The 23,690-nt window shown below is 50.6% G+C and overlaps 1 protein-coding gene across 1 annotated transcript; it reads left to right on the top strand.

Moving 5' to 3' along the window:
* Nucleotides 1–4,975: 4,975 nt before the first annotated feature.
* On the top strand, nt 4,976–22,304 carry LOC104536751 (myeloperoxidase-like). The gene is made up of 12 exons (XM_010179466.1): nt 4,976–5,048; nt 5,447–5,480; nt 6,512–6,589; nt 7,475–7,650; nt 9,689–9,812; nt 11,636–11,765; nt 13,037–13,243; nt 14,611–14,926; nt 17,480–17,640; nt 19,443–19,689; nt 20,076–20,246; nt 22,063–22,304. Exons 1-12 carry the CDS (start codon nt 4,976–4,978, stop codon nt 22,302–22,304), a joined length of 1,959 nt encoding a protein of 652 aa, XP_010177768.1.
* Nucleotides 22,305–23,690: the final 1,386 nt, after the last annotated feature.

Below are 23,690 nucleotides of genomic sequence, written 5' to 3'. Positions count from 1 at the left end.
CCTGGTGTGAAGTGGAGGGCATGGAGCATGACGCAGCTGTCCCGATACCAACGCGTTCTGCGAGCGGGGTGCGGGTCAGCAGGGATGGTTGCTGGGCCTGAGACAGCCGGGAGCACCTGGCCACTACAGCCACGCTCGTGCTTCCCCGCTGTGTTGGTGTAGCAGAGCAGCATCAGATTTGGTGGCTCCATCCTGACCACATTCATTCCCTGATGATTTCATTTTCACAACAGAGCAAAAATTAAGAGGTCAGTGATGGGCTTTGTTAGAAGTACGGCTTTTACTTTTAAGTTTCAGATGCTTTGGCTTTTTCTGTTTTTGAATCAGCTATTCCATAGGGAGCCACGTTCAAGCCAAGCTAGCAGGACATACCTATGAAGAAGATCTGCATTTCCCTTGCAGATACTCACTTCTCTCCACTGCTGTGCTCATGTGATAGGTAGACAATGATCTGCTTTATCACAACAAATGGCTCCATAGAGACCAACCCCACTGTAGCAAGCTCACAGATTGAACCCACACTTCACTTGCAGTCTTCTTAGACTTCTGATGCAACTTCCAGAGAGTCCAGGCACCTCTTGTGCCAGCAGTGACTGTGCCTGTCCAGGCAGCAGGGCCTGTGCGAGCCCTACCAGCAGCTGCTCAGGGGTGGTTACAAGGGCCTGCTCCCATGTTTCTTACCCAAGCGATGAGCAGCCTACTGCTAGGAGCCCTGAACCAGGGCTGTGCCAAGAGAAGAGGCTTTGCCACCACCGCACCTCCCAGTTTGGGGTTATTCTGGGGACTGCTGCCCTCTGCAAAAGTATTATCAAAAATGCCATTGTTACTGGTGTTGATTCTTATAGTGCCACCACAGCAGACACGAGTCTTGGGCTACCCAATGTCCCATCCTCCTGTGTGGACCTGCTGTAGCTGCTCAGTTCTGCAGGACCTCCACCCTGTGTGGTCTCTGATCTGGTAAGAGACTGACTGAGCTTTCCTCCAGTGGTGCAAGGAGTTGCAGGTTTTTTGCCTGTTTGCCTAGAAGATGTCTGCAACTGAGAAACGCAGCTGTCTGTGACTTCTGACCCCAAGGAAGGAAAAGGAAAAAGGTGGTTTCCCCTCTTATCCAGCTGAACTGTTCCATCTACTTTTCATTTTTCAATATTCTTTGGGTAAAAGGGGAAAAATAACACATAAAACTTGGAGGTCAGAACACAGGTCTTGACTCTGTACCTTGCTCTTACAACTTGAGTAGTCGATGCCTCAGAGTCCCATCAGTGGAAATGTGATCACTTGAAACTGCGACCTTTGCTGCTTACGTGGGGCTCTGCAAGGGCCACTGGTGTTGGGTTGGTTGTGTGGAGTGACAGTTCTGACCTTGGTCCTTGGGGAATCCAGCCAGCGTGGCAAAACCCACTGTGGGCTTTTCTGGGGGTTTTGCAGGATTGCACTGACAGGAGGAATGGAAGCTGCTGCACCTCACGGAGCGATGTTTCAGAAGGATCTTGGCATTGCAGGGGACCTCTGGCTCCCGTGGAGAACAGGAGTGAGGGCAAGGACGGATTGAAAGTTTTTAAGTAGTGAAGCTGCTGCAGCTGTCAATGCTGGGAGGAGTTTCTGTGACTGCTGAAGCAGACTGAAGCGATGGAAGTCAGCAGCAACCCAGTAATTTATCTTCAGCTTGCCCTGCTGCGGAGGAAGTTGGTTGCCGTTCTAACCGAATTCAGCAGCTGGAGTTTCCTAAGTGGATTGTTTAAGGTCTTTTGAAAGAATCTGTTGTTGCATCTACCAGTTCATCAGGGGACGAACTGAGGAACAAATGCTTAGGAAGCAGAGCAGTGGGTGTCACATTTTGGCATCTGCCCCTTGCCAGAGGCTGTGCCTGCAGGATGGCTTCCTCACTCCTGGTGCTCCTTCCTCCCTCCTCGGCTGAGCCGTGGTGACAGGAGGGGCACAGTGGCTGCTCTCGAGCTGCCTGCTGCGCTGCCTCCTGCCAGTTTCACTGTGAACACAGACTCCCATCGCTCAGCAGAGTCACCCTAATTCAGTTGGCTCCCCAACACCAGGCAAAGCTGAGAGGAGTCTCCTTGAGAAGTTCTTAAGTCCTTCAGGCTTTGATGTAGCTAAACACAAAAGGCTACAAGAAACAAGCAAACAAAAAGGTTAGGTGTTCTGCTTTGCACTGGACTATATCCCAGGTGGTCATGGCACATCTCTGCTCTGCTTGTATCGACGTATTCTTGTTTCTTTGCTCTAGAGGAGCAGACACAGTCTCCTTTGGTTCTGAAGGTGATGAGCAGGAGGGCTTGGCACTTGCTCTGATGCTCAGCAGAAGGCTCACCCAGAGATGTGGCCTTGCCCATACACGGTTATGTGGGAGCAGCTTCATGGAAAGTGAACATTCAGGACCCAAAACATCTCAAAACCTCCCACTTCCATCATTTCTGAAGCAGTGTTGAGAGCAATTAAGTAAGTTCCTAATTGTGAAATGCAGTTACTGGCACAGATATGCACTAACTGTCTTGCCAGCCTTTGAAAAATCCTTACCCTTTTCTAACCAGTGAGCTGCACGATGCAGCAGAGGAAGCACGCAGATAACGGCTTCCAAATTTTTCCAGTTCTGCCCCTTTGCACAAGAACGGCGCTCACGTTGTGCAAGCAGCTGGTGGTGGTGGTGGCTCAGGGAGATGCTTTGCTTCAGACGTGGTAAGCTCACAGTACCACAGCAAGGAGTGGGATGGGGGCAGCTCTGGAGTCTCTGCTCCGCTCCCTGCCCACAGCAAGGGGCCAGGGGAGGTTGCTCAAGGTCTTGTTCCAGCCTGTGCTGTCTCCAAGGTTGGATATCCTACCTGTTTTCTGGGTCCCATCCCAGCAATGCACTGCTCCCAGGGTGGTTTACTTACATCTCATGGGAATTTTCTTTGCCCCACCAGTGCCCGTTGCCTCCCGTGCTTTCACTGTGCACTTTGGAAAAGACCCTGTCTCCGTCTGCTCTGTAACCTCCCTGTGGGACGGCTGAAGCCAGTAGAGGCTCCCCTGAACCTTCTTCCCTCCAAGCTGACCAAACCCGGCTCTCAGCTCTTCTTGCATCTCCTGTGGTCTGGGTGAATCCACTCCACTCTGCCCAAACCTGCCTTGGACAAGGGCTCTGCAGACAGGCAGGAGACTCATTGCAGGACTTGCCATTTGCCTTGCAGATTTTCCTTAAAGCCCTGAAGGACCTGTACAGTGCATCAGAGGGGACAGCTCCACCGGGGACAGGGACACCTGCGGTCACTGCTGGGGGCACTGTACAACCCCTGTGGTCTCTTGAGGTGCCCACGCAGGGGGGAGTTCACTGACAGACATTCATGTAACCTGCCCCGGGGCGACACGGGCAGATGGTGGGCTGCTCTCGGTCTGTGCTGCTAAACCGAGGAGTTTCTGTTACTGAAGTTAAGCCACGATTGCAGTGTGCAATTCGTTAGGAGCGAGCTGAGGAGCAGTGAGGGGAGCAGCTCCTTGGCTCCTCTGTACATCTCTTGATCAAGCACATCCTTCACGTGATCCAGCAGCATCCCACCACACAGCTGGGACACGGTGAGGCCATCAGCCAGATCTGCACTGGGACAGGGCGAGGGGCTTTGCCAGATGAGCTCAACAGCAACTTGGGCAAGGGCGAGACCCCCTCCCTGAGCCGCCTCATGCACAGAACAGCTGGAAGCTGGCGGAGCCCATCCAGCCCCTCATCCAGGTGCCTCTTCCTGCCTGTGCAGGGAACTGCAGCGGGAGCAGCATTTGTGGATCTCTCTAGACTATGAGAAGGACACGGAGCAGGGCAGGTTAGGAAGGTGAGATGGGGAATGGTGAGCAGAGCACAGACCCCTCAGAGCTGGTGCCTCCGTAGGTGGATATGAAGACATCTTTTTTGACCTTTAAGAGCAGTGAAGGATGAAAAGCACCCAGGGGAAGGGATTCCTGTCCCTGTAAGACATCCCCAGAAGGAACTGTGATGCTCAAACGACTGCAAAGTGCTGCCTTACATTCCCTCCCCCCAAAAAAAACCCACCCAAAAACCAGGGGAAGCTCTGCTTGAGTGTCAGGCTGTGTGTCCAGATGGGTGCACGGCAGACTCCCAGACCAATGGGGTGGGAGGTGGGTGCTGCGCTGCCTCGTGTGCCCGTGGGGGAGTGCCCGGGTCAGCCCCACTGCGGCGTCTGCTGCAGATAAGACCTCGCCACAGATAAAACCACAGGCGCAGAGAGGCCGGGGTGAGGACAGCAGAAGATCACAGGTGAGAGCCTGGCCCGTTCATCCTTGCTTTTGCTTTTGTGGAGCCCTCAGACCACAGATGGGGCCAGGGCTGTGTATGGGGCACCTGGCTGAGGTCTGCACCTCTCACTGCAGGTGTGAGGGCTGCCCCTCTGCCCCAGGGCTGGCAGAGCCGCAGCACAGCGAGGACGCAGCTGGGCCATGCTGCTGCTGTTGCCAGGGCTCCTCCACGGGGAATGGGCTTAGCCCAGCGTTTTAGGGTGGACCCTGGGCTATCTTTGCTGCTGGCTCCACGGTGGGTGCTGGGCGATGTGCAGCAGGCACAGCCCACAGCTCTGGGCTTGTTCTGACAGAGCTGACTGCTTTGGAGCCGCTTTGAAGGGTGAGTGGATCGACTTTGGGCAAAAACACCCTATAATGGCTATGTGTAAAGGACCCCCCAGCTGATCCCTCTTCCCCTCTGGCAGCTGTTCCTGCACACTCGAAGTTGCTGTCCAGGTGGTGCGTCCTGCCCAGTGTTGTGTTGTCCCTATAGTCCCAGAGTTGTGTGTGTAGTCCCCAGGACAGGAGGCCACTGCAAGGACCACCCAGGCTTGCTCCTGGGGAGAGCACTGCATGAGGAATGGGACACCTTGTAAGCTCCCTTAACGGTGCCATCAGCAGCGTGGGCACTGACCTCTCCAGTGTGCAGTGAGATCCACGGCTTCTTGTTTTTCTTCACTTCTTGCATTTCTTTGCAGGGATGAAGGCAGAAACCTCTCTGGGGTTGCTGGTGTTCCTCGGCCTGCTCCAGGCATCTGCATCTTCTTCCCATGGTATTGTCCTTTTCTTAGGTTTTGCAGATCAGGGGCTTTTAAGTCCAGGAGAACCTGAGTTATTCTCCTATAAGCAGCAAAGTCCTGAAGAGGTGTCAGAAGGAGCACAGTCAGTTTGTATCTGCTGTGGCAGCAATCCCGGCTGTTGCGTGTTTTTAGCAGTTAACTTCCTATCTGATTTCTTAAAATCACGTAAAAGGAGATGTCGGTTTTCAGAACCGCTGTGTCCCCATGGTACAGCAGCCTTGTGCAGCCGGCAGCTTCCCCACTGCACCGGTGTTATTTTCGATGGAGGCTGAAAACCAAACTCCCTCCTTCTTGGGGGGGCTGGTTCCTGCTTGCAGGGGGAGGATGAATTATTGTCTCTTTTCGCACTGATCTCTCTTCGGCTGCCACAGCGCTTGGTGGCTTGGAGCTGCCAAGGACTGTGCGGTTTGGGGATGGGGCAGTCTCTCAGCTCTCTTCCAGCCCTGAATCATTGCTCCAAAACACGTCAAGACCTCTGCCTGTTAATTTATGATGTAAAATCCTTATGGAAAGCACATGTCTGACCTTTTCTTTGTCCCCAGTGGTGGTCCAGGCAATAACTTTTCTCACCAAGATTGTCAAAGAAAGAGGTGAACTCTGGGTTGATCAGGGAAGATATTCTAAAGAATCCGGGGAGAATTTGGAAATGTTTATCCCCTTCGTGCTGATATCTGAAGTTTTCTTCTTCCCTAGAAGCTGTAGGAAAATGCTATCACTTGGCAAAGCCCACCAGGGCCTGTCCCCTCCTGCTCTGTGACCCACAGCCAGCAAATGATGGGGATGAAATTAATTTCTGGGAGGTTCCCCAAGCAGGAGGAGAGAAGTGAGAGTGGCAGGAGGGTGCAGGACAGACTGGGAAAAGCAGTGGGGAAGTCGGGCTGTGTCTCCTCCTGCCTCGAGGTATGGGGGGGATATGGATAAGCTTTGGCCAGTTGGTGCTGTGGGGAAGATCCACACTCACTGTAGGTGTATTGGCAACATGGCTAAAACCAACGCAGGATAAAAAGTGGGGGAGTAGAGACAGTGATGAGAAAACAGCAGACGGGAGCTCCTAAGGTTGGGCTCTTGCTGCTTGTCACAGCAGCCAGTGGTGTCTGTGCAGGCTGTCTGAAGGGAACTACAGCTGGAGGCGTAGAAATAAGATGAGTCACATTAACTGAGGTTGCAAAATATCTTGAAGAAACAGCAACGGCTCTCCTGTGAAACGGCAGGAATGAGGATGCCTGCATCTCTGGCAGTGACTGTTTGAAGCCTCCACTGAGGGAGATGCCCTTTCCATGCCTGGGAGTGACTCCCAGACCCAGAGCTGGGGGGCAGCAGCTGTGCTGCACCAACATCCCCAGGTGCTGGGGGCACCAGGAGACCCCCCACAGCCCAGGGCTGCTCCAGGGTGGGAGGCAGCGCTCTCACTCACCTCTGCTCTTTCTCTTCCTGAGGTCGGACGTGTCCCTGCTGAGCAGCGTGGAGGAGGCCCGGCGGCTGGTGGACACAGCCTACAAGCACACACGTGAGCGGTGAGGGTCAGGGCTGGGCTCGGCCGCTGCTGTGTGGTGCTGCCATGGGCTGCAGCCCTTCGCTGCGGCAGCACCAGCTTTGCCTCCTCTCCCTGGCAGAGCGGGCAGGGATGTAAGGTCTTCTGGGAGCAGGGTGGGCCGTAACCCAGCATTTTGTCTGCCTTCACCCTGTTTTCACACCGCATCTCCAGCCTGTTGGGTCATTAAGATCCGTAACCCTGCCCTGCTCTTTGCCTGCAGTTCCTCCCAGCTCAGCAGCCTTTGGTTCCTTCTGATTCCCCAGGGATGTCCCGAGGAGGACTGAAGCCAGCACAGGCTCCTGCTGATTCCTGGTGGTTCACCGCTAATGGAGGGAGCAGACTGCTGCAGGCTGTAGAGAGGACATTTTGAGGGGACTGACAGGAGACCCCAGCTTTGCTGCTGTGGTTTGGGAGTGTACAGCTTCCTACAAGCCCACACGTATCTTCCTCCAGTCACCATCCTCGCTGGCTCAGGGAGCCCCCCACCTGAGAGCTCTCTGGGGCTCCAGCAGCATTAAGACAGGGTGATCTGGAGACATTTGGGAGCTCTGGATGGAGACTGGCACCTGCAGATATTGATGAACTGAAGTTGAGTGAGGTCTGGTTGCCTCAAGGATTTGAAGACCTGAAATTTGTCTCCTGGGAGGTGGAGCTGGGCAACAGGAGATTCCCTTCCTGCAGCTCACTCCACTTCTCTGCCAAGTGTGACCGGAGCAGCCCTGGTCTCCTCCAGCCACCTCAGGGAGGCAGATGTCTGTGTTTGTTCACAATTCAGACTCGGAATGTGCCAGGAGAGCTGGGGCTCAGGTCTGTGACCTGCAGGACTCTTGGCTTTGCCCCCTTTCAGTGTTATTCTTCCTTGCAGCACCAAGCAGCACCTGCAGAATGACGCCTTGACCCCAGTGGAGCTGCTGGGATATTTCAAACAGCCAGTGGCGGGGACTCGGGCTGCCGCTCGGGCTGCAGATTACGTGGAAACCACCCTGAACCTCCTCAAGGAGAAGCTGCAAAGAGCTGTGAGGGGGGACTTCAATGTCACAGGTAGGGAACTCGCTTGGCTGGGAGGAGGGCAGAGGAGGAAGATACAGGGATGGTCACTGGGGCTTTGTGGGGCTTGGGAAGAGGGAATGAACAGGGTCATGATGGGCCACGACTCAAACACCTGCTACCTGACTGCAGCGAGGCAATGCTGGGTTACTTTTCTGTGCTCTGTTTCCATCTTAAAAAATTATTTGGGGGTTTATCAGTTAATGGAAGTGCTCTGTGCACTTCCTTGGCTCTTTCTGTGATTAGCGGTTAAGGTACCAGGGGGTCGAAGCTGGTAGATAACGTCCTTTTGCTTGCGTGGGGACTGAGCAGGCGCAGAGAACGTGACTCATGGTAGCTCAGCCCCAGAGTAAGCAGCTTTTCTGCCGGAGCAATAAGCAGAGTCACTGCCAGGTTGTTCTGTGTCAGGAACGGGATGCTGTGGGAAAGGCAGAAATAGAGAATGAGAGCCCAGCAATGAGAAAGGACATTTCAGGATAGTGCGTCCTGACGAGCGATGTCTCCATGAGGTGGCAGTCCCGGCCTCCTGGCAGATCGCTCAGAGCAGGAGGTGAATTAGGGGTGGTGGGAGAAACAGTGCAGGGAGGCACAGGAAGGGCTCTTGTGTGTAAAGGTGACCTCACGGGGATCCCCTGTGCCACGGCAAAGCACTGACAGGGCACGGACCACTCACGGGGTGCTCCAGCATCGCCCCAGCACGGGGGGACAAGGGGGTGTCGTTGTTTTGACAGTTGTTCTGCCACCTCTCCCCACCTGAGGAGGGGAATCGGGAAAAGGAAAGGAGACCTGTGGGTTGAAATAAAAACAGATTTAATAAAATAATACGAAGAAACTCATATTAATACCAGTATTAATATAAAATACATAGTTATACTCAACCCATATAGTGGTCACAGGCTGTGCATGTGAGATGACAACCACTGCGAGTGCCACAGCTCCAGTGAGAGTGTGGTGGTCACATTGAGCTTAGGGGGTGGTGTTGGGAGCAGAATGACAGGAGAGCCCTGCCAGAGCTGCCAACTGACATGGAAAGAAAGGGCCATCCCAAGCAAATTCCTCAGTTTATGGTGAGCTTATGGTATGGGATAAGTCTGCTGGCCACCTTGTCTCAGCTGCTCTGGCTTTTGCTCCCTCCTGGCTTTTGCAGCTGGCTAACTCAAAACTGCTAAAAACCTTGATGACTACAACAGTCTGCATACCAGGGCTGGTGCAAACTAAACCACTGTTTGATCAACTTTGTTCCCACTAAATCGAGTACTGCAGTCTTCTCAAAAATGCAGCTTTCCTGAATAGAAAACTGATTTTATGATTCCCTCCCAGAGAAGCCAGGACAGGGAGGCAGGGCTGAGTGTGCTCCTGTCCAGCCTATCCATCCAGGAGCAATGCTCCAGCTCTGCTCCGAAGACTTGCCAGACCACCTGGCTGCCACCCCTCATCCCCCTGCCCAGGAGGCAGCAGTGGCTTCTGAAACCATGCGGTGACACAAACTGTTGGTGGCAGCAGTGACCAAGAAACCTCCAAGGGACTGGGACGTGTTGTGCCAGCAATAGCCAAGAAGGCTTTGCTGGTTGACCTCGGCCTCTTATTCCCTGTGCATGGGGAAATGCAAAGCCTGCGTCCCCTCATGCTGCCCACTCACCTGGTGGTTTCTTTGCAGGTAGCTCTGGACAGTGGTGGTACACACCGGTGGCTGCTTCACAGCAGGAAAACACTTGTAACACACCACTAGAGTGACTGTAGCTGTTAGAAGTTTATGGTGGAGATAAAAAGGGAGGGGAGAGGAAGGACTCAACTTTGTTGGGTTTAATGCTTTCCAAAGCAGAAAAAGCAACCTGCTGCTCTGGAGACCATCCTCAGCACATCTTTGAGCAGGAAGACCTTAAATGAGAGCCCCTTGTGCTCTTCTGGGTGATGCTGTGATAAGTAGCCATTACAAGGGTACAAGAAGGAGAGCGTTTTCCTGAGCGTGGGAGCACGGCAGACCCAGCAGGACCAGTGTCTTCCCGCTTGTTTCTCTGTTTTTTCCTGGCAGACTTGCTCACTCCAACTCAGCTGGGGATGGTTTTCAATGCAAGTGGATGTGACCAGCAGGATAAGAAAATAAATTGTGACGCTCCTCACCACTACCGGACAGTCACTGGGGAGTGCAACAACAGGTGAGGGGAGGTGTCAGCAGCAGGGTGGACGGATGGGTCCTCCATCAGCAGAACCAGGCTCACATTCCCAAGAATGGTCCACGTAGGGTCTCTTCTTTAGGGTTTTACACCCCACAGTGTTGTTTCCTAAACGAGTAATTTTAATTAGTCTTGCTTTGAGGGGTCTTGGTGTGGTACATGAATTAGCTCTTTGGCCAGAATGCAAACAGCTCTGTGCTGGGGACTGACCCTCCAGCCCAGGGTCTCTGTCCTCAAGCTGCACCTTTCTGCTTTCTCCTGGTCTTTTTACCTGCTTCTGCCCCTTTGCAGGGTCTCAAAGTGCCTCCTGACCAGAACCCACATGGGGCATGATCTCGCCATCTCCATGCCCCACATTGTGCCTGGGAGGAAACCTGGGCACACGGGCTGGGAGAGAGCCCCTTGTGCATATCTCATGGTTGGGCAAATGGATGGGCATGACTGTAATGCGGGATATAAAAACTATTTCCCAGTGTATACAGAGTTTTCCTAGTGTGATGAAAGGGAAGCTAAACCATGGAGTGTTTTATAAGGGACAGTATAGGAGCATTCCCCATCCTTCCCCTGTTTCCAAGAACCTTTGAGGCAGAGCATCTCCTGGGAGCTCCTCAGGAGATTGGACAGGTCTGCCTGCCTGGGGAAGGATTTAGACTTCAGGTATCTCTACATGAAGCAGGGAGAGAGCTACCTGCCTCCGTCCACATTCAGAAAGTTGTGGCTTCATCCAGGAGTGGGATCTGAGCTCTGGGGCAGGGATGGGTCCATCACACCTGAACCAGACCCTGAAGCCCTGGTGAGGGTGGGCTCAGTTCTGTGCTGTGCCCCTCTTCGCCTGGCCCTAGTCAGTGTTACACTCACAGTGTAGCCAGAGACAGGCAGCCAGAGAACGCATCTTATACATGCACTTCACAATTAAATGTATGATTAGTCTAATTAAGACTTTAGCGGTATAATCAAACTATAATTATTTAGTCCAATTACAGCATAGTAATGCTCACAGTTCAGATAATTTCTATTAATTCTTACTTGCTTGAAAGAGTCCAGCAGGGTCACAAGGATGATTGAGGGAGTGGAGCATCTCCCTGCTGAGGAGCGGCTGAGGGAGCTGGGTCTCTTTAGCTTGGAGCAGAGAAGGCTGAGGGGTGACCTCATTCATGTTTATCAATTTGTAAAGGGCAGTGTCAGGAGGAAGGAGCCAGGCTCTTCGCAGTGATGTCCAATGCCAGGACAAGGGGCAATGGGAGGAAGCTGGAGCACAGGAGGTTCAACCTGAACATGAGGAAAAACTTTTTTACTGTGAGGGTTATGAAACACTGACCAGGCTGCCCAGAGAGGTTGTGGAGTCTCCTTCTCTGCAGACATTCAAAACCCACCTGGCCATGTTCCTGTGTGACCTGGTCTGGTGATCCTGCTCTGGCAGGGGTTGGACTGGATGAGCTTCTCAGGTCCCTTCTGACTCCTCATATTCTGTGATTCTGTGATCTTTGTTTTCCACCCTGGGTCTGAGGACAAGGGCCCTTATCCAGGCTGAGTGACATAAGGAGTCGCCAGCACCGTGGCTTCTTGCCTGGAAGGAGCAGAGGCTTGGTGTGTACCTCGGTTATTGTTGTTATTACTGAACCTGAGGCCTGTTGCTAGCATTTGGCAACACCAAGCCCATAGGGCCACGGAGCTGTAGCAGCTCCTGACAGCTGCACCTCGACACCCTACCAAGGTTCCCATCTCTCTTCAGATCCGTGAGCTCTTGGCCCTGCCAGGATCCTAACACCACTGATAGTTTGCTGCTCTTGTGTTTACTCCGACAGGAGAAACCCATCACTGGGCGCCTCAAACAGAGCCCTGGTCAGATGGCTGCCAGCAGAATATGAGGACGGCGTGTCGGTCCCCCGTGGGTGGACGGAAGGAAAGCGTTTCTCTGGGTTCCCCTTACCTCTGGTAAGCTTTATAGCAGGCATCTGAAAATGCAGTATCAGGGCTTAGGGACTGCTGGGGCTCGGAGAGATCGCAGGCATCAAAGCACACGTCCACCAACCGGCCTGGTGGTGGTGATCGGAAGGAGGCACTGACGTTCACCAGGTTGATCATAGGAGACTCTCCATGGACATCTAACGGAAATGCTTTCTAACTCTCATGCTTTCAGGAAAAGCAAAGGAAAATTATTCTGGTTACTGTAGAAGTGCAGGATTAAGAAAGAATTATGCAATGTGTTCTTTTAAATTCAGTGCATTTAAGCCAAAGCAGTTTGCTCACCTTCTTTTGATTTGGTTTGTGGAAGCTGGTTGTCTCCTGAAACTCAGTATGCCAGAGGATAAAATGAACAAGGGAATTCCCAGAATAAAAAATATCCAGCTAGAAATTCTGCAAGTGGGTCGATGGGTGATCTGTGGGGTGTGTGAAGGGGAGCAGGAACGCTTTGAAGTGGCTCCTGACCACTTGGGCTTGGTGCAACATCAGCACTAGTGAGGAGCTGTGCAGTTTTCTGGGCTGTGTGCCTTATGCTTCTGCTTTCATTGTGCTTCCAACAGCAGTGTCAGGGCTACAGCAGAGCTGTGACCTCTTTTTCTGTAAATGGGGAAACTGGTGGGAGGAGTAGTGATGAGTGGAGAAAGGATGAGATGAGAAGAGGGATTTGGGAAAGTGTCTTGCTGGAAGGGATTTTTTGATAAAACCTTCAGAAATTCCCAATTACTTTTTTTGTCCACTCTTCTATTTCAAAGCAGTCTTTTAAAATCCTTAGCAGAGCTGTGACCTCTTTTTCTGTAAATGGGGAAACTGGTGGGAGGAGTAGTGATGAGTGGAGAAAGGATGAGATGAGAAGAGGGATTTGGGAAAGTGTCTTGCTGGAAGGGATTTTTTGATAAAACCTTCAGAAATTCCCAGTTACTTTTTTTTCCACTCTTCTATTTCAAAGCAGTCTTTAAAAATCCTTTGCCTCCCTTTCCCAGGCTGTTCAGCTCTTGCCTAGCTGCTTCCATGTGTCCATCAAGGGATGCTCTTGGCCTGGAAGCTCAGAAACCTGGCTAAAGCCAGAAGAGCTCAGTGCTTAGCAAAGTAATGCCTTCCAACTTAAACAGAGATTTGCGGGTTTGTCTGTGAAGTATAACGAATTCATGCTTTGTGAATTTTTGCTGATGACCCTACAAACTGATACACCTATTCATATAAATGATTCCCTAACACACTTGTTCTCCCTTCATCCCTTGCAGGTTCGAAAGGTCTCAAATGAGATTGTCCGCTTCCCTCCCGAGCAGCTCAGGCTGGACCAGCAGAGATCACGCATGTTCATGCAGTGGGGCCAGTTTGTTGACCATGACCTGGATTTCACTCCGCAAACCCCGGCCAGAGTTGCCTTCCGTGGCAAGGCGGACTGTGACACCAGCTGTGCCAAGCAGCCCCCTTGCTTTCCCATCAAGGTACGGCCAGCCTTCTTCTTGCAGGGGAGGGGAGGAGAGGCATCTCCAGTCCAACCAGAAGATGTTGGTGGCTCTCCCAGTCCTTAGCTCCCTTATGAGGAGCAGCTGAGGGAGCTGGGTCTCTTCAGCTTGGAGCAGAGGAGACTGAGGGGTGACCTCATTCACGTTTGTAAATTTGTAAAGGGCGAGTGTCAGGAGGAAGGAGCCAGGCTCTTCGCAGTGATGTCCAATGCCAGGACAAGGGGCAATGGGAGGAAGCTGGAGCACAGGAGGTTCAACCTGAACATGAGGAAAAACTTTTTTACTGTGAGGGTTATGAAACACTGGACCAGGCTGCCCAGAGAGGTTGTGGAGTCTCCTTCTCTGCAGACATTCAAAACCTGCCTGACCGTGTTCCTGTGTGACCTGGTCTGGTGATCCTGCTCTGGCAGGGGTTGGACTGGATGAGCTTTTGAGGTGCCTTCCAACTCCTCACATTCTGTGATTCTGTGTGATTAGCCATGGAGGGACATCTTCCCAGAGCAGGCCAAGGGGGTCAGACCCCTCTCTGTAAGTTGGCCATGCTGGGTCCCACAGAGTGTCACCAGATGTCAGGCACAGTCACAGCCTGGCTTTCCCCTGTTTCCAACAATTTATCCTTCTTCCTCAACAATATGGCTTTGCTTTGGAGGTCTGGTGCAAAGGCAACATGGATGATGCCTGGATTACAGTGAATGTGTCAGAGACAGGAGCTGGTGAGTGTCAATACCCTGTTTGATGGTTAAATGCTCAGCACAGGACAAGGAAGTGATGAGCATCTCTCAATAGTGGCTAAAGCATTAGCACAATAGCCACATTGCATATTTACTGCTCTGCTAAATGCTTGATGATGTACATGTCCACCCTGCTCTCCTGCCTTTCAGGATGTACTGCAGCTCTGGCTCTCCCATGTACCAGTATTTCCTTCCAAGGAAAACTGTGAAGGGATGGAGCATCACTGAGCATCTGCCCAGCATGCATTTGAGAATGCAGACAGGGCAAGAAGTTCTGGGTGACAACTGTCCACAACGTAGATATGGACACTAGACTCCAGCGTGAGATAGGAACACCTGAGCATTTAAGATTCAATCCGATATGTATCTATTTGGAGGAAAAAGGTTAGGTATCCATAGGACTTTATGGACATTTCAGCATCTCCAGGCTTTCATGCATATCTGGGACTTGGATGAGTCAATCTGACCCTTTGTGTCTGGGATTTATGACTGATCTTCATGCTATCTAGCATGCAGACTGTCTTTGAAATGGCTCCTGCCTGGCTTTTCTTATGGCTGTTAGTATCACAGTGCGGGTTTCAAGTGGTGATGAATTATTCCTTTCTCTTACTGCAGATCCCACCCAACGACCCACGAATTAAAGACACAAGAGATTGTCTTCCTTTCTTCCGCTCAGCTCCTGCTTGTACCAGTGGCAGGGCAATTCGGGACCAGATCAACGCGCTCACCTCCTTTCTTGACGGCAGCATGGTGTATGGCAGTGAGGTGCCTTTGGCCAACAAACTGAGGAATCAGACCAACCAGCTGGGCTTGCTGGCTGTTAACCAGAATTTCACTGATAGGGGGAAGGCATATATGCCCTTCAACAGTGGGCAGAAGGACCCCTGCCTCATAGTCGGCAAGGAAGCTAAAATTCCTTGCTTTCTTGCAGGTAAGTTGGTTGCTGGCACCCTTGAAATCCAGAGCAAGTGATTCCACCAGCTCCAGTTTGTTTCTTTAACTGCTTGGTTTTCTTGTCCAAGTAGAAAATGGAGCGCAGCAAAACATCATGAAAGACTGAGACAGGCTGTGCTAGGTAGAAGAAAAGGCTTCACTGCCTCCAAGTCTTCTTTGTGACTGTAAGTGTGGAAGTGGGACTGCTGGAGGTGGCCTGGGAACCAGTGCCGTATGAGGCTCCTGGATGGAGCCCAGCGAACGCAGCAGTAACAGACTGACCTGAAAGCAACAGCTTTTCCATGCCTGTCATTTGGTGGCTGTCTCTCTTCCATAAGGATGGGTACAGCTGTGTTGGCGCTGGGCTGGTCGCCTCCGCGCAACATTTGCCCATGCTGCTGTGTGTCAGTGCATCTGCTGCACTGTGCGAGGAACGAGGATCCCAGCTGGACTGAGAATGAACGAGGTGCAGACCACGGTGTCCTTTAAAGATGTGTCCCCAGCACTGAGGGTAGGGAGCGCCCTGGCAGCACCCCAACCCGGATATCAACACAGGCCTTGAGCCCACTGAGATAGCCTCCTGCTCCATTTATCCTTTGTCACATTTTTGGTATCCTTCTATTTCTTCAATCCAAACTAACTCCTCTTATTCTGCTCACAGCCCCTCAAAGCTGTGACTCTCCCCAAAACACTGTACAGGCACCACAACCTTCCTGTCTGCTGCCATTTGCTGTCTTCTCCTGTCCCCAGCACACGGGACCAAAATACCTGACCTCCTGAAGCCATGGGCATTGCTCCTTTTTCCCCATCCCCTTGCCAGTGAGGACCAGGATGTTGCCACAAGTCTGCAGGACTTCAGAGAGGGTTGTTCCTGGTACACTTTGTGAATCAGTCTCTCACTCCCTGGTCCTTTATTTTTGGCCAGCAGAGCCTCTTGGCTAACTCCTGCTGGCTCTGGCCACAGCATGGCTCATGGCATTGCTGGAGAAGGCTTGAGGGCACAACAGATCTCATCTTTTGTGGAGCTGATTTCTGTTCCCTTGCCCCCCTACATATCTGGCCTAAGCTCCTCTGGACAACATCCCCATGGTCCTTGGACACCATCAGGACCTGGTGGTGGTACCAATGGGAGAGGTCTGCTTGGTGTCATCCTCCAGTGCCTTAAAAGGCCTCTTGGTGTCTTTGTTTTCCTTTGGCCTCTCATACCTGTATGTACCTGTTCAAGGCCAGGGGCTTGAACAGGGGCTTTGAGCAGCCTGGTCTGGTGGCAAGTGTCCGTGGCAGGGGGTTGGAGTAGATATTTAAGGTCCCTTTCCTCCCAAACCGTGCTGTGATTCCATGATCTGTCCCATCCATTGCTCCATGTCTTCAGCTGCTGCCCCAGGTCTCTCCTTGGTGAGGACCACATGGGACCCATAGCCAGATGCAGGTGCCTGGTGAGGAGCAGAACGGGCAGGCGAGTCAGATGCTTCCCAGGGTGGGCTCCCAGTCTCCAGCGCTCTGCGGCTCGGGGGCTGCCGGAGTAGTCATCATCCCATAGCTGGGTACACGGCCATCAATGAATTTATAGTGAATGGTTCAGGCTGGCACGGACGCTCCTTTGAAAATTCAGTGTCTTATTTGTGACTTTTCCGGTCCCTGAGAACTGGGGAAATTTTCCGTGTGAAGTTGCCTAACAAGGTTTAGCGATTTCATGCTGGCACTGTTGGAAGCCCTGGGTGGATGCATTCTGCTCGAGGAAACCTCACAGGGCTGCTTTTGTTTCTGCTTCCGCAGTCTGGCACAGACGGCCTTTGACAGTAAATGAAAAGGGCTCTGTGCTGAATGCAAGAGCAAATCTCTCTATTTACTATGGGACGAGGACGCTAAATACGACATATTTACTTTTCTCTGAGTGCCTCTTTATACTCTCATCACCTGCTTGCTCTTGGGTTTCCTGCCCTAGATGTTTGAAGAAGGATTTAATATTTCATAGTAATGCTATTTGTAGTTTATTCCTTCAAGTTGTGACTCATTTTGCTCTTACTTTTACCCACCAGAAAGCTCGATTGTGACTGTCATCTTGAGTTGGCTGCAGTTTCAGCTGGTTTAAAGGATGCCTTGGGACTAACAGAGCTCCCTTGGCCATCCTGACTTCCCTCTGCCCATTTTCATTTCCCTTTTTGAGCTGTGAGGCTGTCTCTCTGATATGGGAGCCCGAAGAACACCTACTTGTATTTAGCTTCTGAAGTTAATGCTTCTAGCCCTCATGGGAAAAAACAACTTTCCCCATCTTGTGATGCTGAGCACAACCATGGTGGCTTCTTGGCTTTTGCTGCCTCAGCAGAAATTAGGCTTTTCACTGGTGCTCTCCAACCCTCAGGGCCCAGACCCTGGTTTCCTTCTCCTCCTGTGTGTTCCTTACCCATCTCCTTCATGATGCAGGTATCAAGACATCTAAATGTTCCCCTGTGCATTCACCCTGTGTGACATTCACCTCCTCCCAGTGGGCAGCAGCCGAGCACAGGCAGGTCCCTGGCAGTACGGGTCTGCTCACTTGTAATACTCCTAGGTGAATTTCGGGCAAACGAGATGCTGGAGCTGGTGTGCATGCACACGCTGTTTCTGCGGGAGCACAACCGCCTGGCTCGAGGGCTGAAGAGGCTGAATCCCCACTGGAATGGAGAGAAGCTCTACCAGGAGGCACGGAAGATCCTTGGTGCCATGATCCAGGTACCGGCCACCACGTTGTATGTCCCAGCGCTGCTGCCCTGTCTTGCAGTCTCACAGAGTTAATGTGGTGGGATTTGTTAGTGGGAGGTGTCCAAAGGGTGCAATATTTTGGGGTGCAAATGACCAAATTCTTTCCACCAGTCCCTTTAATCCAAAACAAAATCAACTGGGGATACCTGAAATAACAAGAACAGAGGGGTCTCCCTGATGTCCCTCTACTGTTAAATTTCCAAATTGATTGATGGGTTTTTAACTGCACATTTCTGTTTGAGAAACATTGGGACAGAAAAGTTAGAGGAAAGGTTTTTCTAGCCAGTGTTTGGTACCAGATAAGAATGGTATTGGAGATTTGGATTAAGATTCTTCTGGGTTGTGAGCTTCTCATGGGGCCTCTCAAGAAGCCCCATGTGCTGGTGGGTGCACCCAGCCATGGCATTTGTGGCAAAGAGCCCCACGGGACTGTGCTGCACCACAAACTTTGCCCTGGATGAGGTCCTGGGGTCCCGGAAATATTTCTGTGCTTGGAGAGGACCTCTTGAGGTCTCCTGTCCAGCCTCCAGTTTGGAGAAGGACCAGCTTCAACGCCAGATGAGGTTTCAAAGCCAACAGAAAAGGCTGGCTCCTATGAGAGAAGAAGACATGGAGTTTCCAAAAGCAGTGCCTAGTCATACGTGGTTGGAAACCTATCTTCTGAGCTGGTTCAACAAACATACAAAAGAGAAAAGCAGGAATATAAAAAAAGTTTAAGTTTTTAAAACTGTCAATTTAAATATTATAGTATTGTTGAATAAATATGCTGGGTAAGCCAATGTGGAGAGACTCAAACAATTGCACTAAAGGCATTGTATCCATCATCATGTTCAGATCGATGGTTTAATCTTGCAGTTTTCAGACAATTAAGACATTTTCACCCACTGACAAAGAATTTGATATTTTTAAATTATGTTGTGCAGTCTCCTCAATATCGCAAAGAGGCACGAGAGCAGGGTTGGAAACCTCTGCTATGGCAGGACTAACACAGCTGCCCATGGGTGGTGGTATCATCTGTGCCAAAAAAGCACTGTTGGCTTTTTCTCTGCCGTCTGAAGTGTGTAGGGCAGGAGAAAACACAGTTCTGCCTGGCTGATGGGAATAGCCTCTACCTTTTAGACAAGGAGGGAATATCTGAGAGGATTTGGCAGTGCCCAGCGGTTGAGGCGGGGAGGAGCATGTCTGGGAAGACCCAAGTGCCAAGTCCTCTGCACCAACGGGCAGAAGATCCCGGTGCACAGGCAGAGGATGAGTGTGGGTCAGGGACGAGCTCTCTCTGTGCTTCCTGATGCTGCTGGAACAGTTATGTCCACTTTGCATTTTCATGCAAGGCAGTGCATGTTCATACAAGTTTCATCACTGCTAGAGAGTGCATAGATCCTACCATGCTTGGCTAGAGAAACCAGGAGCCCAGGCAGTGCCTATGTCTGTGCCTGCAGCTGCACCACCTGTGGCATGGCACAGTGGCCAGGTGGGGAAGAGGCTTTGAACCCAGGCCATGGAGCTGCAGAAACAAAAATGTCACTCAGTAGTGTCAGAAAAGACCCTCACCAGACTGCCACAGGAGCTGGTGAAGGTCCGATGAGGTGAAAGAAACGTAGGACGTGGGGAGTCTGCTCCACATCTGTGCTAGCAAAACCTCCTACGCAAATCCCATCAAAGAAGTTCAGTGTGGCAGCTCCTGTGGTGTAAGATGTGAGCAATTAACTTTGCTTCCAAATAAACTGATGACCAAGCAATTAATGATTCACACTTTCCTTGTTTCCCCCTAGATTATAACCTACAGGGATTACCTCCCTCTTCTGCTGGGAACCAGTTTCCGGAGACTGATTCCTCGCTACCAGGGCTACAACGAGTCTGTGGATCCTCGAATATCCAATGTCTTCACTTTGGCTTTTCGCTTTGGTCATGCTTCAATTCCCCCAACTGTTGACCGCTTAGATCAAAATTACAAGCCCATACGTCCCAAAATTCAGCTCAGAAAGGCCTTCTTTGCTGTCTGGAGGATCGTGAAAGAAGGTAAAGCCCTTCTTGCACTTCTGTAGTGTAAGTTTATTTCATTCAGCCTTTTCTACCCTCTGAATGAGCTCCTGCCTCAGCCAAATTTAAAAGCAGTTTGTGATAAATGTATTAAATGTCATTTACTACCAGCCAGAGTTTTTCCCAACGTAGCAGTCAAATGCAGCCCATCTTATTATGAAGCATGCAGTCTGATTGCTTAATTGCTGTAGTCTCTAAGAACGTTGTTCAGAGTATTTTCTTCTTAATGCTTTAAGTGCAGGAAAATTTATTCTCTTGTAGTAGAAGCTAATAATTAAATATAAGTTGCATTCAGCTCTCATCAGCCTCCTAAACACACGCTTGCCACCCTGCACTGCTCATGCATCCCTGTGTGACCATTGCAGGTGGTATTGACCCCTTTCTCCGGAGCCTGATGGCCAACCAGGCCAAGCTGATGACACAGCAGCAAATGGTGGTGGATGACCTTCGGGATCGGATGTTTGAGCAGGTTGAAAGGATTGGGTTTGATTTACCTGCGCTTAACATGCAGCGCAGCAGAGACCATGGCCTCCCAGGTAAGTTGGCTGTGGGAGCAGAGCTTCCAAAGAAAAGCAAGAGAAAATCAGGAACTCTTTTGATTGAACATTGAGAGACATCTCCAGCCCGAGCTTGGCTGAAGTTGCTCTTTCCCAAACCTTTTCATCATTTCTGCACAACCATAGTAAATGACCAGGAGGTTGAGCAATGAAGTCAGAGCCTGGCTGGAGCTGGAGGAGACACATGGATGCACACGGCCAGGAGAACATGGGGCATTGCAGAGACCAAAGCCACGTGTTCAGTAACTGGCAACTGTACTGTTGTTCAAATGGCAAAATTTGGAAAGTAGTTCAGCAACAGGTTTGCAGGAGTGGAATTAGGGCCAGAAGTCCCCCCTGGCTTCTCTCCCTGCATCTGTAGTGGTCCAGCCTGGCCACATATGACTGGAAGAGCAGATCACAATATGTGAGGAAAATCTTGTCTTAATGTCTCTATGAAGACTGTCCCCCAGACAAAAAAACATGTCAGAACGGCTCTCAGGGCCATGCAAGTGCAAAAGCAGAATGATGGTATTGCAAGATGGTCTTGAGAAATAGGTTGCTGATAGGACTTTACAACTGGCTCGTGGGTGTGTTGTTGCCTAACAGTGTCATCAGGCTGATGTAAGTGCCTGGAGCTGCTGCATCAGTAACGTCCTGGGAGATGCAATAGGGCTCACTTTGAAACTGTGATGAAAAATGTGCTGGATTCAAGCCCAGAGGCTTTGCAGTACATCCTGGTGCACGGCCAGGATTGCCCAGCCTTTGCTGCAGCAGAAGGTTGCCATTTTTCCGTATTTTATCTAGGAACACTACTGTGCAGAACTTGATCTGAACCATAGATCCTGAATTTATAGGTTTGCCTGCTGATCTGCTGCAGTGGAACTGACAGGTATTTCTAGTGTGAATTTGTGCTTAGCTCCCAGTCTTTGGGTCTCAGCCTACCCCTGAGTGCTACTGTTTGCTGACAGACAACCTATGAAGGTGACGACGGTATAGCAAGAGCAACAAAGCTTCCAAATTCTTTTTCTGATAAAGCAAATTCTCAGTCTCCTTGAACTGTTTGACAGTGGTGTCATCCAGACACTCTATGCTGTATCTTTTTCTCTGAATTCTCTCCAGTTTTTAGACATCCTGCTCAGAGCAGAGACATATGCTGCAGCATCATCTCATCTCTGCACCTAACAGTTCACTGAGCTGGCAGGTAGGAGGCCACATTAAGTGCTCCATAGACTTTTCCTCTACTTCAGCAGTCATTTGATAAGACACTGAGTCACAAATTGCCCTTTGCTGGGTACGTGCCCTGCCCACCAAGATGCAGAATTATGCACCAGTCTGGTCCAGTGGATTTTCAGCTGTTTGCTGTACAGAAAAATTAGTCCAGCTCACAAAGCCCAGTGGTCCTCTCCCACCTGAAGTAACCTGGGCTATGTGGAGCTCTTTGCAGTGTGGGATGGCTTGTCCCTCTGGCTAGATCAGGACATGAGTGAGAAGCTTTGGGGAAGTACTTGTCCACTGTCCTGAGCGGAGCAGCAAAACAGCGCTGGAAGGTGATGGAGCAGCTCCCACTAGCAGAGGTGACTTGGAAATACATGGCCCTTCCACAAACAGCACTGAAATGCCAGGTGGGATGAATTGGCTCTGGAGGAGTGGAAAGTCATTGTCATTAACAGAAATACAGAAAACTTAAGAAAATAATTTTAAACAGATTGGGTACCTACCTGTGCCCCAGCTTTGGGAAAAGAGGAAAAAGTCTTTCCAGGAGGAGGAAACACATTACTGACCTGTGTCTGCTCTGATACCCAACTCCTTGCAGGTTATAACTCCTGGAGACAATTCTGTGGGCTCTCACAACCTTCCGGATTGAAGACACTTGCTCAAGTGTTGAGGAATCGTCGTCTGGCAAAGAAGTTCCTACAGCTGTATGGGACACCAAAGAATATTGACATTTGGATTGGGGCACTTTCAGAGCCCTTTGTGAGCGGAGGCAGAGTTGGGCCTCTCATGGCTTGTATCATTGGCACCCAGTTCAGGAAGATTCGTGATGGGGACAGGTAAGAGAGGAGCTGGATAGGCAAACCCCAAAGGACAGGAGACTGGAGTTTATGTAGATTTCTTTATGCAGATTTTATGACTGTTCCAGTTGTTTCTGGCGAGTTTTGGTTTGGGTTTTTGCGGGATTGTTTGTTTGTTTAGGGTTTTTTTGTTGTTTTTTTCCCATTACTTTTCCAAACGTTCTTTTCCATTTCTGGTGATGTTCTTATTCCATGTCTGGATCTATCATGGTTGAGATCCCAGGCTAAGGTCCCTTCCCAGCCAAGCATTTTCACCCTCAGCCCGTTCACTGCTTGTCTAAATTGGATTGCCCTTCTCTATGCTGATGGTTCACACCCAGTGTGAGTGTTTGAGCTCTTCTCCTCCTTTGGATAAGTGGTTTCAAGGAGCGTTACTGTGGGTTCAAACAGCAGCTCACTCCAGCAAAGGGAAACATATAATAAGTACTTAACAAGAAAAACAGGAACAGCTCTAAAGTGGGAGAAACAAGATCTAGATGAACTGACTTCACCAGTTAGAAGAAAAGCTGTCAGGTTCATTCAGCCTAAATAGCTTGCACTGACAGTAGGTGCTCAGCATCTGTTGATGCGGTGGCTTAGAATTTGCCTGCAGACCAAGGGATGTTGCTGAAGGACAAACACACTTTCAGGATTTGCAGGGAGTAAAATAAATGAATTGTTCTCTCTTGGTTAAGTTCAAGCTCAGCCCAAGCTCTTCCCCAGCACCCTCTGTGGGAACCTTCTAGGCTGCTGTGCTCTGCAATGACCCAACATCTGGACAAGGGTCCAACATCTGCACAAAGGTCCAACGTCTGGACAAAGGTCCACCTTCCCATCTCCTGAGTGCAATACACAGCTTTTCATCATCACAGGGTCTTGTGCACTTCTCAGGAGTCTTAGATATGATTTTTCAGTATTTCTCCTTTCCTTCCCAGTTGTGAGTTGTAACCCTGTGGTCTGACATGTATTGGTGTTTGGGCTTTGGTTGCACCAGGAGATGGGTGGATTGGGGTTTGCTTGCCAGCCAAAATAATTTGAGCAGAGTTGTGCTTTCAGCATACTTCAGGCCCTCCTCCTCCTTGAATTTGCTCAGGAGCATCAAGTGCAGAAGTGAGCGATAAGCTCACTGATTTTAAGCTGCATTTCTGAAGCGAAGTCCCAGCACTGGATTGCAATATTGTCTGAAAGTGGGATCACCATCAGTGTTCCTGGGAAACTTTTCTGCCTAGAAAGACTTAATATGAGCTCAAAACCCAGCATGGGGAGCTTAAAGGCAAATAGTCTAGTGCACATCTAGAAATCCTATTCTTATGGCAAGAGATGAGAATCCCTTTTTTTTTTAAGAGTAATTATAGGGCTTGTTCCAGTATGGCAATCATGTGGATGTAAC

The sequence above is a fragment of the Mesitornis unicolor genome, unplaced genomic scaffold, assembly GCF_000695765.1.
Source record: "Mesitornis unicolor isolate BGI_N332 unplaced genomic scaffold, ASM69576v1 scaffold6222, whole genome shotgun sequence".
Taxonomy (NCBI): domain Eukaryota; kingdom Metazoa; phylum Chordata; class Aves; order Mesitornithiformes; family Mesitornithidae; genus Mesitornis; species Mesitornis unicolor.
This window is presented reverse-complemented; position numbering and strand designations above follow the sequence as displayed.